The 16,958-nt window shown below is 36.9% G+C and overlaps 2 protein-coding genes across 3 annotated transcripts in view; one reads left to right on the forward strand and one right to left on the reverse strand.

Annotated features, from left to right (window-relative positions):
* The first annotated feature begins 788 nt into the window (after positions 1-788).
* On the forward strand, positions 789-10,083 carry si:ch211-67e16.4. Of its 2 annotated transcripts, XM_042494150.1 has the most exons (11): positions 789-1,041; positions 2,232-2,711; positions 3,210-3,359; positions 3,663-3,898; positions 4,288-4,431; positions 4,733-4,820; positions 5,107-5,303; positions 5,849-5,935; positions 6,440-6,518; positions 7,122-7,333; positions 10,004-10,083. In XM_042494150.1, the coding sequence occupies exons 2-11, from the start codon at positions 2,276-2,278 to the stop codon at positions 10,034-10,036; spliced, it is 1,662 nt and encodes a 553-aa protein (XP_042350084.1). In that variant the 5' UTR covers positions 789-1,041; positions 2,232-2,275; the 3' UTR covers positions 10,037-10,083. The 2 variants fall into 2 exon arrangements, with proteins under 2 accessions (XP_042350084.1, XP_042350083.1); XM_042494149.1 differs by lacking the exon at positions 10,004-10,083 and having other exon boundaries at positions 7,122-7,401.
* The window catches only part of fer1l6 (fer-1 like family member 6), a 43,139-nt gene continuing 34,991 nt past the window's right edge, over positions 8,811-16,958 (reverse strand). Inside the window, exon 45 of the mRNA XM_042494152.1 lies at positions 8,811-10,145. Within this exon, the coding sequence (XP_042350086.1) occupies positions 9,965-10,145 (181 nt within the window). The 3' untranslated portion in view covers positions 8,811-9,964. The remainder of the gene's footprint in view (positions 10,146-16,958) is intronic.

The following is a 16,958-nucleotide window of genomic DNA, read 5'->3' on the forward strand; positions in this document are numbered from 1 at the left end:
TTTATCTCTAATCTTCTATCGTCATCATATCATTTCATGTATCTTACTTGTTATACAGTGTTGATGACATTTCTTTTTCTTAAATGACAAATTTTGTCAGCAGGCATGTCATCTGGCATCAGAATAACAAACTCTATATGACGATTGCTGATAACTAAAAATAGATAATGACAGTAGTTACAGTACATGTTTAAATTTTAGATAACGTTATCATACTGTTGAAATTACAGAAAAAAAATATTTTTATCCCATTTAATAATAACAATAATATTAATAATAATACAATGTATATATAAGCACCTTTCTGGACACTCAAGGACACTTTACAAAGATAAAACAAATGAATATACGATAATGAAAACAACAGATAAAAGCTACACACAGTATAAAATGGAACAATGCAATTACAGAGAGTATGCAATCTTGAACAGATGAGTTTTGAGTCTGGATTTCATATTTAAAATTCTGCCTGCTATATGTCATAGTACTGTAAGTTTTTTTCTGTTTGAATTCCAACTTCCCTGTACAGGGAGGGTTAAGACAATAAATAAATGAATACAATTAAAAAATACAATACAAATAGTACCATGTACAAATACACCAGGATCTAAGTTAAATTTATTTTTAAAAATTGGTTGGTGTAGTCCATATATGCATAGTCTCCCCTACTGGTGAAATAAGGTCCACTCTTTGACGCATGCGCACTCGGCGTAGGCACACTTCCTGTCAGTTCTTAGCTCCACACCGATTGGTTCGCGGATGTTCGAATCACCGGAAACACTTCCGGTGTAGCGCGACGCAGTGTAAGCAGAGCAACAGCACTGCTCTGACTCATTCACACATTCATGTGTAAAGAAACGATTTTGAGAGTGAAACGCGACTCTTTGTGAAAGAAAACATAACACTGAAGAGTTTTTAGAAGAGCTAACGTCAGCTAACGTTACGAAAATGCCTAGTTAGCTAACGTTCCTAACGCGGAGTTTTCGCGTTAGCTTAGTTAGCCATCAGCTAACTGGCTAACACAAACGTGAAACACAAACGGTGAGTAAAATGTTTTCTTTTTAATCCTTCTTTCGACTTTAATAGGCGTCGCTCGACACAGTTTGACCGGTAAAGAAACTATGGGTAGAAATAAACTTGCTACGACAACCTTAGCTCTCCAACTGAACTCAATGCGTCTGCACCGCTGTTTGTAATAGTAGCAAACAAATGCTAACTGCTCTCAAGGGTCTGAATTATGTCTGTTAAAGTTAATAAACTGGACGTTAGGGGCTCCTAATTTGATTTAATTATAGTGTTTACCTACATGTCGATGACTAGTAAAGAAATAGCAATTTGCTATAACGTCATTTGTTTGTAAACTGCGTCTGCACCACTGTTTTTAAATCCCGGGTCAATATCAGTTAAGTGCTGCGTTCAAACGCTTTTTGACCCTTTAAAACCTGAGACGGTTGGTTTGATTATTTTCTTATACATAACCAAAATGTCCCACACATTGCAAGAAAGTGGTAAAACTGAATTGGTCTGGTTTCAAAGTATTAATGTTATCATAAACAAATGCTAACTGTTGTAAAATGAAATGCATCTGCCGAAGTTTCCTAATTTGATTTAATATGAGTGTTGAGCTTAAAGTTGGTTGTCCCAAAATAATCTGTACTATTTATCTGATGTTAAACCTACCTGCGTTTATTTAGAGTAACTTCATCACCAATTTTGTGTTTCACTTCCTCGTGTATCAGCTTTTACAACTCCGTATATCTCCTTATCTTTTCTTCCATGTCACAATGGGTTGATGCATGATGTTTCCACCGATTTGACTTGTATGAATTGATTATTTCATCCCAGCTCTAGAAATGAGCATAATATGACTGTGTGTTTTTTTAGTAAATGTTTATTGTTATATATAATTTAGCTTTAACCATCATTATTTTCCCATAAGGTCGAATTTCTTAACAGTAAAGTACTTAGGCTGTGATGCATGTTGTGTTGTGTTGCATGATGTTTTATTTGCTCAGACATGGACAACATTTTATTTAATTATTCACTACCGCACACTCAATGTGGCACAAAGTTGTATCATGTTCTTTGTTTATTTTGAAGATCTGCTTTGCACACTTTTGTTCTCAGTGGAAATGCCAAAACGCATGTCATTTAAGTTGCATTTGTCTCACCTGAAACAAAAATCTAAACTTAAACTGCACTCCTAAACTGTGATGTAATTGTGCATGCAGGTAAAACTTTGAAGAAACTCCAGCTGCTCTGAGGTCTCTTCATAATGGATGTCAGCATTGCTGTGTCACTGATTCGGGGCCAGATGGGCGCTGTGGTTGAGAGAGCAGTGAATGGAGCGGTGGAAACTGTGCTGGCTGAGATGCTCAAAGTGGTCGGAGTGAAATTTGAGGAGCTGAAAACCCAAGTTGCTCTGATGAAAAGAGATGTTGCGTTGTTGCAGAGGGAAAAGGCCCAAAAAGAGAAGGAAAATGACAACATTCGAGCCAAGTTGCGCTACACCGAGCTGAAGCTGAAGTACTACAGGCAAGGAGTGGAGGAGGAGCTGCAGCAGAGAGCCTCCTCGGCTCTGGTCCGCATCCACCCGTCCTCCTTCCTTCAAGCACAGAGAGCTAGTGCAGGAGTCTCCTCCACAGAGACCTCTCCATCATGCTTGACTCAAAGCAGGACCTCTGACGGATCACTGACAACAAGAAACCAAGGTAATGACCACACAAATGAATTACTTCTATCTGGCTCTGCACTCAAATGAGTCCCGAGACTCGAATGACTCCCTTCTGGTCAATATCCCCTTGGATATTGGGATGCGCAGATATGGACTGTGAAGTACACCTTATCATGAGCTCACCATCTTTAAAAAAGAATTGAAAGGAAATTATCATACATTTAATTCAGTGTTTTTTACTACACTCTGTATTGTGTTCCATAAATCTTGATTTCTGTTGGGTTAGTGTTGACTCACTGGTTACTTTTTACTCTCTGTATTTTACTGTAAAATTTAGGGATTTAAATTTTTTTTTTATTGTTTTTGTTTTCTTCACTTTTGTAATTGTTTTTTTCAAGTTTATTGTGAGGGTCCATTTGCTTCTTGACCTCTCCCAACACTTTTTATTTTTTATTTATTTTTTTAAATTCAACTAGATTTTATTCAGTTTTTAATTGTGTACAAATAAACTAAACTATACTGTTTGTTCTCCCAGAATGTACCTCTCCACACAGCACGAGCAGGCGTGCAGTAAGAGTATGCTGTAATTCAGATGTGGAAGTTGCCACCTCCGACCCATCTGACTTGATGCTGCCTGTCTCACTTCCTGTGAGCACACCAACAGACTCTCTGGATAGCAGCACAGGTACACAGCTGCGGGGTTGAGGAGTGGGATGAGTGAATGTGTGTGTGTACTGCTGTGTCAGAGTGTCTGATTAAAAGAAAATCAATAAAAAATATTGATGACAAAAAAATATCAAAGATAACTGTTAATGTAAAAATGTAAAAAGTGATCACAGCTGATATTATTATTATTGGAGTTTTTGATCTGGCCTTCTAAGTCCAGTATATTTCAGGCTATACGCTGAATGAAAAGTCAGATGTGCATGCATTTGTAAAATATAATTTCTGTCATAGCCTGTCCTTGATCAGATGTCTGTCTGTGCAGTTTTGTTCTGTCCCGCAGAGCAAGACACAGCTCAGAGCAAGGATGACGATCAGGATGACGACTGTGAGTGGACCATCACTCTGCAGCCTCATACAGAAAGCGTGGACGCTGCCATGGTCCCTCCTGTTGAGCTGGCACTGACTCTGGATCCAGGGCAGCAGTCAGCTGCCAGCTCTATGTCCCCTGATGGCTCCACCCAGGCTGATAGCTCCACGCTGCCCTCCTCTGCTCCACAGGTGACGCTAATGCACATGCACACCCCACTGAAGTGGCCCTACCTGCTCTGTGCTTTGACCTCTGTCCTCTTATAAATGAAGACAAAAAGAAACTTTACTAAATATGTACTGTGTTAGTAGGAGAAAACAGTTGAAAAAACATTCCACAAATGCACAAAAGTGCATTTTTGTATTTTACCTGCTATTAGGAGAACTGAACCATGATCCCAAAACTGAGGAGATTATTCAAACTGTGATTTTTTTTTTCCTGTAACACCCCAAATGACAAAAGACACTGGTCCACATTTAGTGTCCCTAACTACTAGTGGAGTTGCATCTTTAGAGGTAAACTAGTGGACTTTGATTTCTTATCAGTCCTAAAGCCCTGGTTGTCTCCTGTTGTAATGTAGGTGAAGCAGGAGGTTGAGGAGCAGCAACAAGAGGAGGAGGAGGAGGTGATCTGTATCAAGGAGGAGCCGGAGGAAGAGCAGGAAATGATTGCTAGCCTCATGCTGGACTGCCAAGTGCCGCAGGATCATCTTCCAGAATCAGAGGTGAGGCTTGAGCTGAATATCAGATCTGACAATAACGAGTCAACACTTAAGTTCTTTTGAGTTTTCTTTCAAAAGTTGTTGAGGAGAGAATTTAGTTTTTAACAGTGTCGCTGCACAGTTTGACAAATCTGCCAATGATATTTCTGCACTCATGGGAGTGGAGTTCTGATTTAGGTTAGAAACCAAACTAAGGGAATTATGACACCTCACAATCACAAGATGACTCTGGGATTGTACTTAATATCACAGACAGTTCAGAAGAATCTGAACAGAGAATGAATGCTTTTGTTTCGTTCTTCAGGCTCAAAGGTCGGCGACACAGTGGTCGGGAACTCCTGCAAGCCAGAGAAATCACACTTCAACCTCCAGCTCACCCGGACCGAGCACCTGTGAGTGGATCTGTGTGTGTGTGTGTGTGTGTGTGTGTGCGCGCGCGCGTGTGTGTGCGTGTGTGGACTGATGTCATGCTTCTGAGTTTATACAGCTTGTCTAGTTTTTTTAAAGCTGAGTACATTTTCGTGCATTTTCAGTATTGGCTGTAAAGACTGGCTGTAAAGACCAAGAAGCAGTGTTGATCTGCTGCTATAACAACTGGAGGCCAGCATTAATTATATAAATCAGCAACCTGATATATTGATCTAGCTCTTTACAAACCTATTTATGTATGTGTCTCAGATCCAGTGCCTCAGCCAGTGGCCTCCATGGTGGCTTTGCCGTCCGGCATCCCACCTCGCCAGGCGGTGCGGCCCTGGACTAAAGACCTCAGCCTTTACGAAGAATACAAACTGCGCAGGAACGAGCTCCGCAGGCGAAGCATCACCAGACGCAGAGAGCTGGAGAAGACATTACCGCAGCCGCTGCTGGCAGATCTGGTCAGTAAACCTTAGTGTTCATGACAGACTCTTTTTGCGACATAAATTGTGTTTAAAGATTATAGTGTTTCGGGGAGATTTTTATGCCTCAGCACCAGCAATAGCTGTGGTTAGAGGCATTGTTTTTTTGGGCTGTCTGTCTGTCTCACTCTTGTAAACATGATTTGTCAAGAATGCCTCGAGGGAATTTAGCACAAATGTCCACTTCGACTCAAAGATGAAATGATTAGATCGTGATAGTCAAAGGTCAGGGTAACTGTGACCTCAAAAACATATTTTCTAGTGCATGCACTAATTATATTCATGCTGCATTTGTATATTTATCAGTACTTTATATGTTTGTGTATATTTCATAACATTTTGTGCAAATTAACCCTCTAAATTAAAATGCATTAAACCGTAGTTCTTCGGCCCAAAAAAGAAAATAGCACAATAAATGTGTATATGCCACATAGATGTTTATCCAAAGAGATAAAATATGTATTTTTCATCATGAGGTGAACTTGCCCATTGATGTGAAATGTGATGATATTGTTGTGTTAAAGGTGCGAGAGCGCAGAGAGAAAACCAGGCTGAGGGTGGCCAGATGGAGGGCAAAAAGGAAACTCCAGGCCTGTATCAATCAGGCTCAGGTCAGTCATGTCTTTTATTTTTTAATCACTGAAATGAGCAAATGACAAAATGACGAGGAAGATGTGTCCTATTTGGAAAGCATTTCTCTTTCGGCAATTGACATTTCCACGTCTCAAACCGACTCATTCAGGTTGACTTCCGTTAGAATCCCTTTTGTCAGCGAGCCTGTGTTTTGTCTGATTTTGAATTTTGATTAATTTTAGTTCAGTTTGTGTCAAAGATGTTACTTTGGACCCACACAACTTAACTTGAGTGCTGCACTCAAGCGACCACACTCAAGCTAGCAAGTGATACCGTCACTAACACGACAGCAGCAGGTCCTACTTAAGATTTCATGGTCAATTCATCACCTAATTGCACCGTATCGGCTACATGCTTAAGTCTTGAATAATTAATGAGTAAGCTGCTACCTACTGACCTCAATATTACCCACAAGTATCATTTACATAGAAGGAACCTTCCCTCCAATAAGACAAGTCATTTTTGTCTTTTTTTGTTTTCAGGCGCTAGGTGGCGCTGCAGGTCTTTCTCAAACTGGTTTTCCCATCAGCAGTCAGCATCACCAACTCACAGCGACTTGTGGTAAGATAAAACACCTTTGACTTACTTCTGCTTTTTAAACTTGTTTGTTGTCAACTGTTCTTTCTTGTCGCTTGCCCGTGTTTGCTCACCTGAATTCAGGTTACAAAGCAGAGAAATTTGGCAACATGCAGATTCCCTGTTTCTCAACCTACTGTGTTTTTTTATTTACTTTCATTCTGACTAAGTAAATATATAATAATAAAAAATATTTTAAAATATGCTAAATTGGTTTCGTGAAGCATACTTATTGTCAATGTTTAGTTTATATTTCTAGTTAATATTTTAATAGAAAGCAATGGAATTTTTTCCCATAACTTTCATATTATGTGTCCCAGTGACTCGAATTTAATATCAGAATGCATCAGTACGCTGGATACAGCTCTTCACTTTGGATTTTAGTGCTTTATCTATTTTATATTTATATATTTGTTTTATGTTAAACTCAATTAAAAAAACAATCTCAGTATCATCCATGTGATGTGTGGTTTTGAACACGGATTATACTGTCTCAGATTTTGTAGAAGTTAAGTTTTGAGCTTTGATGTAATTAGTGAAGCGTATTAAAAAGTTTAAGGAGATAACAGTTGGTATCTTGTATTTCAGCCGCCGCCTCCAGCAGTCAGCCGAGACAGAGCTCAGCGCTGCTGCAGTCCAACAGCTTCCTCAACAACTCCTCCGCAGCAAACAGCATCTCTGCCCCTCTCCCCTTCATACCCTCCTCTTCCTCCTCATCCCTGCTCCTTAGAGGCCCCAGCATGGCTACACATCAATACACTGTCACCTCCTCTTCATCCTCCTCCTCCTCATACCCTCAGGTCAGCCTGCAGCAGAGTATTTCTCTGACTGACACAGATATCTTACAATAAACTGCTAATAAACCAGAGCTGTTTACAAACGTACGATTTCTAACAATGTCTTTGTTGTTGTTGTTGTTTAGGAAAGGTCAACCAAACATAGTTATCTAAACTTTTGATCTGATTGACTTTACATTGGACATCCATTCACAGCAGAGTCTGTGTGCTATGACTTAATTCACTTATTTATTGAGCATAGATGTTTCAAACCATGGTAGATCTTCAGGTTAAAATTACAAGCACCTTATCCCTGCACATATGTACAAAGAAAAAAAATAGAGCACCTGATAGGCATCACTTTGTCTTTGTCTTCATTTTACATCACGTAACATCCAGTGCGTTCAAATAGAGACACAGCATTCAGAATTTTTATAAATTAATTTTTCTGAACAGGAAACATACATTATTTTTTGTGTACATATGTAAAAACCTTCAAAGTTATCTTTTTAAGTTAAGTTCACTGTTGATTTATTTTAAGGTGAAACTTTGTATGATTTAATTGAAATATTACAGAGCTTTGGAAGGGACATGAAGGAAAAATATTGAAAGTTGAAAAAAAATCTTTTAATTTATGTCCTTGTGCTTGAGAATAGCCTCAACAATGGAAGCATAAACCCCGTTTCAATTTGCTCTCTGAGCAGTCTCTAATCAATGCTGCTAAACGTATGTGATAAACACCAATACATGAGATCATCTAATAGTAAATTATTACAAAGAAGCTAAAACAAAAGCACAGCCCTCTGTGACTACAGAAGCCCAAAAGGGAGCAGCAGAGGAGAATTGAGCTTTTTCCATTTAAAAAAAATCATCCTGAGCCACAAATTGGAATTAACTGATAAAAATGTATCACCTAGCCCAAGGGTAGGCAACCGTCTCTTTAGCCCCTCTCCAGTGGCTCCTGTGTCTTTGACAAAAAATTATATAGAAGTGAAAAACAGTTATTTTTTAAAGCTTTTAATCCAATTTTATCATTGTTTTATGTCTAAAATTACGCTTACATTTTCCAGTTGCAAAAATATGTAGCCTGTATGCAGAATAAGAAAATGTATTAGCATTTCTGTGGCCTTGGTGCCTTTTCCACTAAATTTTGCCATGTTTAAAAGGGGTGGCTGGTCCTGAATCACAAAAGCTTGGCTAACTACAGATTCCAAATCCAAGATAGGAGACATCTCAGGAAAATGGAGAATTTGCAAAAATGACTCTTTTGATAGTAAAGGTTGCCGACCCCTGCTCTAGCCCTACTATTATTAATGTTTTAGCAACAGAATTTATTTATATTTCAAATATTTAAGTATAATCCTGTTCTGAATTTATTATTTAAAAAAATCATTTTGCAATTTACAGCATAAGTTTTCTACCAAGTTTTCTTGAGTATCAAAGAAATTCTCAATGTAACTGATATGCCCCTAATCAAATCGATATTGCATTAAATCGAATCGGATATCAGTGGTGATATCCAGCCCTATTCTCCAGTTGTTTCACTCGTGTGAATTTATACCTGAGATCAATTTTAAATGAAATCTATTCCACTGACTTGATAGTACGTTAACCTAAAAATTTGCAAGATTTCTCAAAAGTAGTTTTCTTTCAACCCTAATTTTTCCCCTTTATGTCCCTTCCTGGGTGTAAAATATATTGCAACAGGGAATATTTATCATGTTTTTTTAGTGTGCATGTGGCTGTCTTGTAAATATTGGACACAGTGATTGTAGTTATTGCACTTTATTGTGGAGTTTAAATTAAAGTGTTCCGAGGAAAATTACCTGAGAAGTATTACATTGACTTGCAAAGTTGTTTCATACCAAAACGTGAAGGCTGCTAAGAAAAAAATGCTCATTATGTAAGTTTGACCAGAATATACAAAAGATTGATTTGCAGATAAAACATGAGACGCCTAATACCGTGTTCACTTCTAATAAAATTGTCAGCAAAAATAAGCACTGTGATGAACTTTCATTTAACAAAGCTTGTCTCTTTCTTAACAGATAAAATGTAAATAAGCTTAAAAATATAGGTTCAGATTTTTGTAAGTCGAGTTTAAAACTTCACTGTGGTACATTTAAAGAGTTACTGGCTGCTGTGATCATCCCTTCATACTACATACGTACATACGTATGGCATGCGGATATTGTATTTACACTTTAAAAGATACAAACCTATGCTTTAAAGGCGTAGGCTTACGATATTATAGATTTTTGTTATTGTTAATAATTCCCACAAGAAGACCTAAAATGAATTTGCTAGTTAGTCTCTCCATTCTTGACAATGGCTTTTAACTTCAAGCCCCTTTGTTCTACTGAAGTAAGACATAAATCATTAAAAATTAGTGACAAACACATACTTTGTTTTTTTTCCTTTTTAAAACAAACATTTTGGCACATATTTGAAGCAACAGTAAAAAGCTGTAAAAAATGCTCTTGGTCACTTTAACATGAGCTGTCGATATATAAGAGTTCATGCTGGCCTATTATGACATACACAGTCATAACCTCTATTGTCGGGCTTGGAGGGGCAGTTGCATTATCGCAAGTCATTTACAATTTTGATGGATGTTCTCAACTACAGTGTGAACATAGTCTCTGTGTGTGTGTCTTATCCACTGACTATCTTCTGGGAAATGGCTCCTGGCAGCGTGTAGAACAGCAGGAAGAGGAAGAGAACTGAGATGAGCAAGACCAAAGCGATGATGATGTACTTCTTGTAACTTCGCCACACCAAGTGGAAGAAACACTTGAATGGATTGACGAACCAAGAGAAGGAGGTATCTGGACGACTGGGGAACAAAGAGAATTAGGTATAGTTTTTATATGTTTTTTCTATATTTTAAACATTATTTTAGAGTAAATCATACTATGCATTCTTTTTGACTTTGTAATGCCACTTTAGACAGTGAAAAACCACACAAAATAGCATGTTGAGACACGTATAGAATGTGGAAAAAAAAATCAAAAAATAATAATAATAAAGCATATCCAAAAAAGAAAAACGTCCAAAAACATCTTACTATAGCATGGCGAAATTTGTCAATATATCACATCTAAAAACCAACTGCAAAACACATGAAAGTATAGCATTTTTAATGGCAGAAAAGGCCATATTTGCATGGCAAAAAATAAGAAAATGACATGTCAAAAAAGCTGCTGAAATCCACATCCCATCCCAAGTAAGTCATAGTATAGAATGTCGAATAAACGTCTAAAAATATCATAATATAGCATGTTGAAAAAATTATGTTGAAAAATTTCAAAAAATTTAATGTCCAAAAAACACGTCATGGCATTGAAAGTTGCAAAAACGACCAAATACACTCTAATCTGGCATGATGAAAAAAAAACCAAAAATGCAAGGCTATAGTAAGGCAAAAATGTCAAAATATGACATGTCCCAAAACCTGCTAAAAACTACTTAAAACTGTATTAAATAGCCCCCAAAGACACGTCATGGCATTGAAAGTTGCAAAAATGGCCAAAATCACTCTAATCAGGCATGTTGAAAAAACGACCCAAAATGCAAGGCTATAGTATGGCAAAAATGTCAAAATATGACATCTCCCAAAAATCACTGAAAACTGTTGAAACATGCGTAAAATAGCCCCCAAAATAGCACCGTGGCGATTAAAGTTCAAAGAATAGCCAAAAACAATAAAATCTGGCATGTTGAAAAAAACCACCAAAAATGCAAGGCTATAGTATGGCAAAAATGTCAAAATATGACATCTCCCAAAAACTGCTGAAAAGTGTTGAAACATGCATAAAATAGCCCCCAAAACAACGCCATGGCGATTAAAGTTGCAAAAATGACCAAAAACACTCTAATTTGGCATGTTGAAAAAATGACCCAAAATGCAAGGCTATAGTATGGCAAAAATGTCAAAATATGACATCTCCCAAAAATTACTGAAAACTGTTGAAACGTGCATAAAATAGCACCCAAAACAACGCCATGGCGATTAAAGTTGCAAAAATGACCAAAAACACTCTAATTTGGCATGTTGAAAAAACGACCCAAAATGCAAGGCTATAGTATGGCAAAAATGTCAAAATATGACATCTTCCAAAAACTGCTGAAAAGTGTTGAAATGTGCATAAAATAGCCCCCAAAACAACGCCATGGCGATTAAAGTTGCAAAATTCACCAAAAACACTTTAATCTGGCATGCTGAAAAAGTCACTCAAAATGCAAGGCTATAGTATGGCAAAAATGTCAAAATATGACATCTCCCAAAAACTGCTGAAAACTGTTGAAACATGCATAAAATAACCCCCAAAATAGCACCGTGGCGATTAAAGTTCAAAGAAGAATAGCCAAAAACACTCTAAAATCTGGCATGTTGAAAAAAAACACCCAAAATGCAAGGCTATAGTATGGCAAAAATGTCAAAATATGACATCTCCCAAAAACTGCTGAAAACTGTTGAAACATGCATAAAATAACCACCAAAACAACGCCATGGCGATTAAAGTTGCAAAAATTGCCAAAAACACTCTAATCTGGCATGTTGAAAAAATCACTCAAAATGCAAGGCTATAGTATGGCAAAAATGTCAAAATATGACATCTCCCAAAAACTGCTGAAAACTGTTGAAACATGCATAAAATAACCACCAAAACAACGCCATGGCGATTAAAGTTGCAAAAATTGCCAAAAACACTCTAATCTGGCATGTTGAAAAAATCACTCAAAATGCAAGGCTATAGTATGGCAAAAATGTCAAAATATGACATCTCCCAAAAACTGCTGAAAACTGTTGAAACATGCATAAAATACCCCCAAAACAACGCCATGGCGATTAAAGTTGCAAAAATGACCAAAAAACACTCTAATCTGGCATGTTGAAAAAAATCACCAAAATGCAAGGCTATAGTATGGCAAAAATGTCAAAATATGACATCTCTCCCAAAAACTGCTGAAAACTGTTGAAACATGCATAAAATAGCCCCCAAAACAACGCCATGGTGATTAAAGTTGCAAAAATGACCAAAAACACTCTAATTTGGCATGTTGAAAAAAAAAACGACCCAAAATGCAAGGCTATAGTATGGCAAAAATGTCAAAATATGACACCTCTCCCAAAAACTGCTGAAAACTGTTGAAACATGCATAAAATAGCCCCCAAAACAACGCCATGGTGATTAAAGTTGCAAAAATGACCAAAAACACTCTAATTTGGCATGTTGAAAAAACAACCAAAATGCAAGGCTATAGTATGGCAAAAATGTCAAAATATGACATCTCCCAAAAACTGCTGAAAACTGTTGAAAACATGCATAAAATAGCACCCAAAACAACGCCATGGCGATTAAAGTTGCAAAAAAATGACCAAAAACACTCTAATTTGGCATGTTGAAAAAACGACCCAAAAATGCAAGGCTATAGTATGGCAAAAATGTCAAAATATGACATCTTCCAAAAACTGCTGAAAACTGTTGAAAATGCATAAAATATAGCCCCCAAAACAACGCCATGGCGATTAAAGTTGCAAAAATCACCAAAAACACTCTAATTTGGCATGTTGAAAAAACAACCCAAAATGCAAGGCTATAGTATGGCAAAAATGTCAAAATATGACATCTCCCAAAAACTGCTGAAAACTGTTGAAACATGCATAAAATAGCCCCCCCAAAAAGCACCATGGCGATTAAAGTTGCAAAAATAGACCAAAAACACTCTAATTTGGCATGTTGAAAAAAAAACAACCCAAAATGCAAGGCTATAGTATGGCAAAAATGTCAAAATATGACATCTCCCAAAAACTGCTGAAAACTGTTGAAACATGCATAAAATAGCCCCCAAAACAACGCCATGGCGATTAAAGTTGCAAAAATGACCAAAAACACTCTAATTTGGCATGTTGAAAAAACAACACCAAAATGCAAGGCTATAGTATGGCAAAAATGTCAAAATATGACATCTCCCAAAAACTGCTGAAAACTGTTGAAACATGCATAAAATAGCCCCCAAAACAACGCCATGGCGATTAAAGTTGCAAAAAACCCAAAAACACTCTAATCTGGCATGTTGAAAAAAACACCAAAATGCAAGGCTATAGTATGGCAAAAATGTCAAAATATGACATCTCCCAAAAACTGCTGAAAAACTGTTGAAACATGCATAAAATAACCCCCAAAACAACGCCATGGCGATTAAAGTTGCAAAAATTGACAAAAAACACTCTAATCTGGCATGTTGAAAAAATCACCAAAATGCAAGGCTATAGTATGGCAAAAATGTCAAAATATGACATCTCCAAAAACTGCTGAAAACTGTTGAAACATGCATAAAATAGCCCCCAAAACAACGCCATGGTGATTAAAGTTGCAAAAATGACCAAAAACACTCTAATCTGGCATGTTGAAAAAAGTCACCCAAAATGCAAGGCTATAGTATGGCAAAAATGTCAAAATATGACTCTCCCAAAAACTGCTGAAAACTGTTGAAACATGCATAAAATAGCCCCAAAAACAACGCCATGGTGATTAAAGTTGCAAAAATGACCAAAAACACTCTAATTTAGGCATGTTGAAAAAAACAACCCAAAATGCAAGGCTATAGTATGGCAAAAATGTCAAAATATGACATCTCCCAAAAACTGCTGAAAAACTGTTGAAACATGCATGAAACATAAAAAATAGCCCCCAAAAACAACGGCATGGCATTAAAGTTGCAAAAATGACCAAAAACACTCTAATTTGGCATGTTGAAAAAAACAACCAAAAATGCAAGGCTATAGTATGGCAAAAATGTCAAAATATGACATCTCCCAAAAACTGCTGAAAACTAAAATTGAAACATGCATAAAATAGCCCCCAAAACAACGCCATGGCGATTATGGCAAAAAGTTGCAAAATTGACATCTCCAAAAAAAAACACTCTAAAATTTGGCATGTTGCAAAAAACAAAAAAAAACACCAAAAATGCAAGGCTATAGTATGGCAAAAATGTCAAAATATGACATCTCCCAAAAACTGCTGAAAACTATTGAAACATGCATAAAATAGCCCCCCAAAACAACGCCATGGCGATTAAAGTTGCAAAAATGACCAAAAACACTCTAATCTGGCATGTTGAAAAACACCCAAAAAAAAAAAACACCAAAAATGCAAGGCTATAGTATGGCAAAAATGTCAAAATATGACATCTCCAAAAACTGCCTGAAAACTGTTGAAACATGCATAAAATAGCCCCCAAAACAACGCCATGGCGATTAAAGTTGCAAAAATGACCAAAAACACTCTAATCTGGCATGTTGAAAAAACACCCAAAATGCAAGGCTATAGTATGGCAAAAATGTCAAAATATGACCTCTCCCAAAAACTGCTGAAAACTGTTGAAACATGCATAAAATAGCCCCCAAAACAACGCCATGGTGATTAAAGTTGCAAAAATGACCAAAAACACTCTAATTTGGCATGTTGAAAAAACAACCCAAAATGCAAGGCTATAGTATGGCAAAAAAATGTCAAAATATGACATCTCCCCAAAAACTGCTGAAAACTGTTTGAAACATGCATAAAATAGCCCCCAAAACAACGCCATTGCATTAAAGTTGCAAAAATGACCAAAAACACTCTAATCTGGCATGTTGAAAAAATCACCAAAATGCAAGGCTATAGTATGGCAAAAATGTCAAAATATGACATCTCCCAAAAACTGCTGAAAACTGTTGAAACATGCATAAAATAGACCCCCAAAACAACGCCATGGTGATTAAAGTTGCAAAAATGACCAAAAACACTCTACTTTGGCATGTTGAAAAAACGACCAAAAATGCAAGGCTATAGTATGGCAAAAATGTCAAAATATGATCATCTCCAAAAAACTGCTGAAAACTGTTGAAAACATGCATAAAATAAGCCCCCAAAACAACGCCATGGCGATTAAAGTTGCAAAAATTGACCAAAAACACTCTAAACTGGCATGTTGAAAAAGTCACACCAAAATGCAAGGCTATAGTATGGCAAAAATGTCAAAATATGACATCTCCAAAAACTGCTGAAAACTGTTGAAACATGCATAAAATAGCCCCCAAAACAACGCCATGTGCATTAAAGTTGCAAAAATGACCAAAAACACTCTAATTTGGCATGTTGAAAAAACCACCAAAAATGCAAGGCTATAGTATGGCAAAAATGTCAAAATATGACATCTCCCAAAAACTGCTGAAAACTGTTGAAACATGCATAAAATAGCCCCCAAAACAACGCCATGGCGATTAAAGTTGCAAAAATGACCAAAAACACTCTAAATTTGGCATGTTGAAAAAAAAGTCACCAAAATGCAAGGCTATAGTATGGCAAAAATGTCAAAATATGACCTCTCCCAAAAACTGCTGAAAACTGTTGAAACATGCATAAAATAGCCCCCAAAACAACGCCATGGGTGATTAAAGTTGCAAAAATGACCAAAAACACTCTAATCTGGCATGTTGAAAAAAAACACCAAAAATGCAAGGCTATAGTATGGCAAAAATGTCAAAATATGACATCTCCCAAAAACTGCTGAAAACTATTGAAACATGCATAAAATAAGCCCCCAAAACAACGCCATGGCGATTAAAGTTGCAAAAATGACCAAAAACACTCTAATTCTGGCATGTTGAAAAAAAACACCAAAAATGCAAGGCTATAGTATGGCAAAAATGTCAAAATATGACATCTCCCAAAAACTGCCGAAAACTGTTGAAACATGCATAAAATAGCCCCCAAAACAACGCCATGGCGATTAAAGTTGCAAAAATGACCAAAAACACTCTAATTGGCATGTTGAAAAAAAACACCCAAAATGCAAGGCTATAGTATGGCAAAAATGTCAAAATATGACCTCTCCCAAAAACTGCTGAAAACTGTTGAAACATGCATAAAATAGCCCCCAAAACAACGCCATGGTGATTAAAGTTGCAAAAATGACCAAAAAACTCTAATTTGGCATGTTGAAAAAACAACCCAAAATGCAAGGCTATAGTATGGCAAAAAATGTCAAAATATGACCTCTCCCAAAAACTGCTGAAAACTGTTGAAACATGCATAAAATATAGCCCCCAAAACAACGCCATGGGCATTTAAAGTTGCAAAAATTACCAAAAACACTCTAATCTGGCATGTTGAAAAAAATCACCAAAATGCAAGGCTATAGTATGGCAAAAATGTCAAAATATGACATCTCCCAAAAACTGCTGAAAACTGTTGAAACATGCATAAAATAGCCCCCAAAACAACGCCATGGTGATTAAAGTTGCAAAAATGACCAAAAAAACACTCTAACTTTGGCATGTTGAAAAAAACACCAAAAATGCAAGGCTATAGTATGGCAAAAATGTCAAAATATGACATCTCCCAAAAACTGCCGAAAAACTGTTGAAACATGCATAAAATACCCCCAAAACAACGCCATGGCGATTAAAGTTGCAAAATTGACCAAAAACACTCTAAACTGGCATGTTGAAAAAGTCACCAAAATGCAAGGCTATAGTATGGCAAAAATGTCAAAATATGACATCTCCCAAAAACTGCTGAAAAACTGTTGAAACATGCGTAAAATAGCCCCCAAAACAACGCCAGGGCATTTAAAGTTGCAAAAATGATGAAAA

This window comes from Plectropomus leopardus, chromosome 10, assembly GCF_008729295.1.
Source record: "Plectropomus leopardus isolate mb chromosome 10, YSFRI_Pleo_2.0, whole genome shotgun sequence".
Classification (NCBI taxonomy): Eukaryota; Metazoa; Chordata; class Actinopteri; order Perciformes; family Serranidae; genus Plectropomus; species Plectropomus leopardus.

Bases quoted from the DNA above. Each gene is read 5' to 3' on its own strand.
- si:ch211-67e16.4 (XM_042494149.1), top strand. From the start codon at position 2,276: ATGGATGTCAGCATTGCTGTGTCACTGATTCGGGGCCAGATGGGCGCT. The intron at 2,712-3,209 runs GTAATGACCACA...TTGTTCTCCCAG, and splicing joins ACTGACAACAAGAAACCAAG to AATGTACCTCTCCACACAGC. The intron at 3,899-4,287 runs GTGACGCTAATG...GTTGTAATGTAG, and splicing joins TGCCCTCCTCTGCTCCACAG to GTGAAGCAGGAGGTTGAGGA.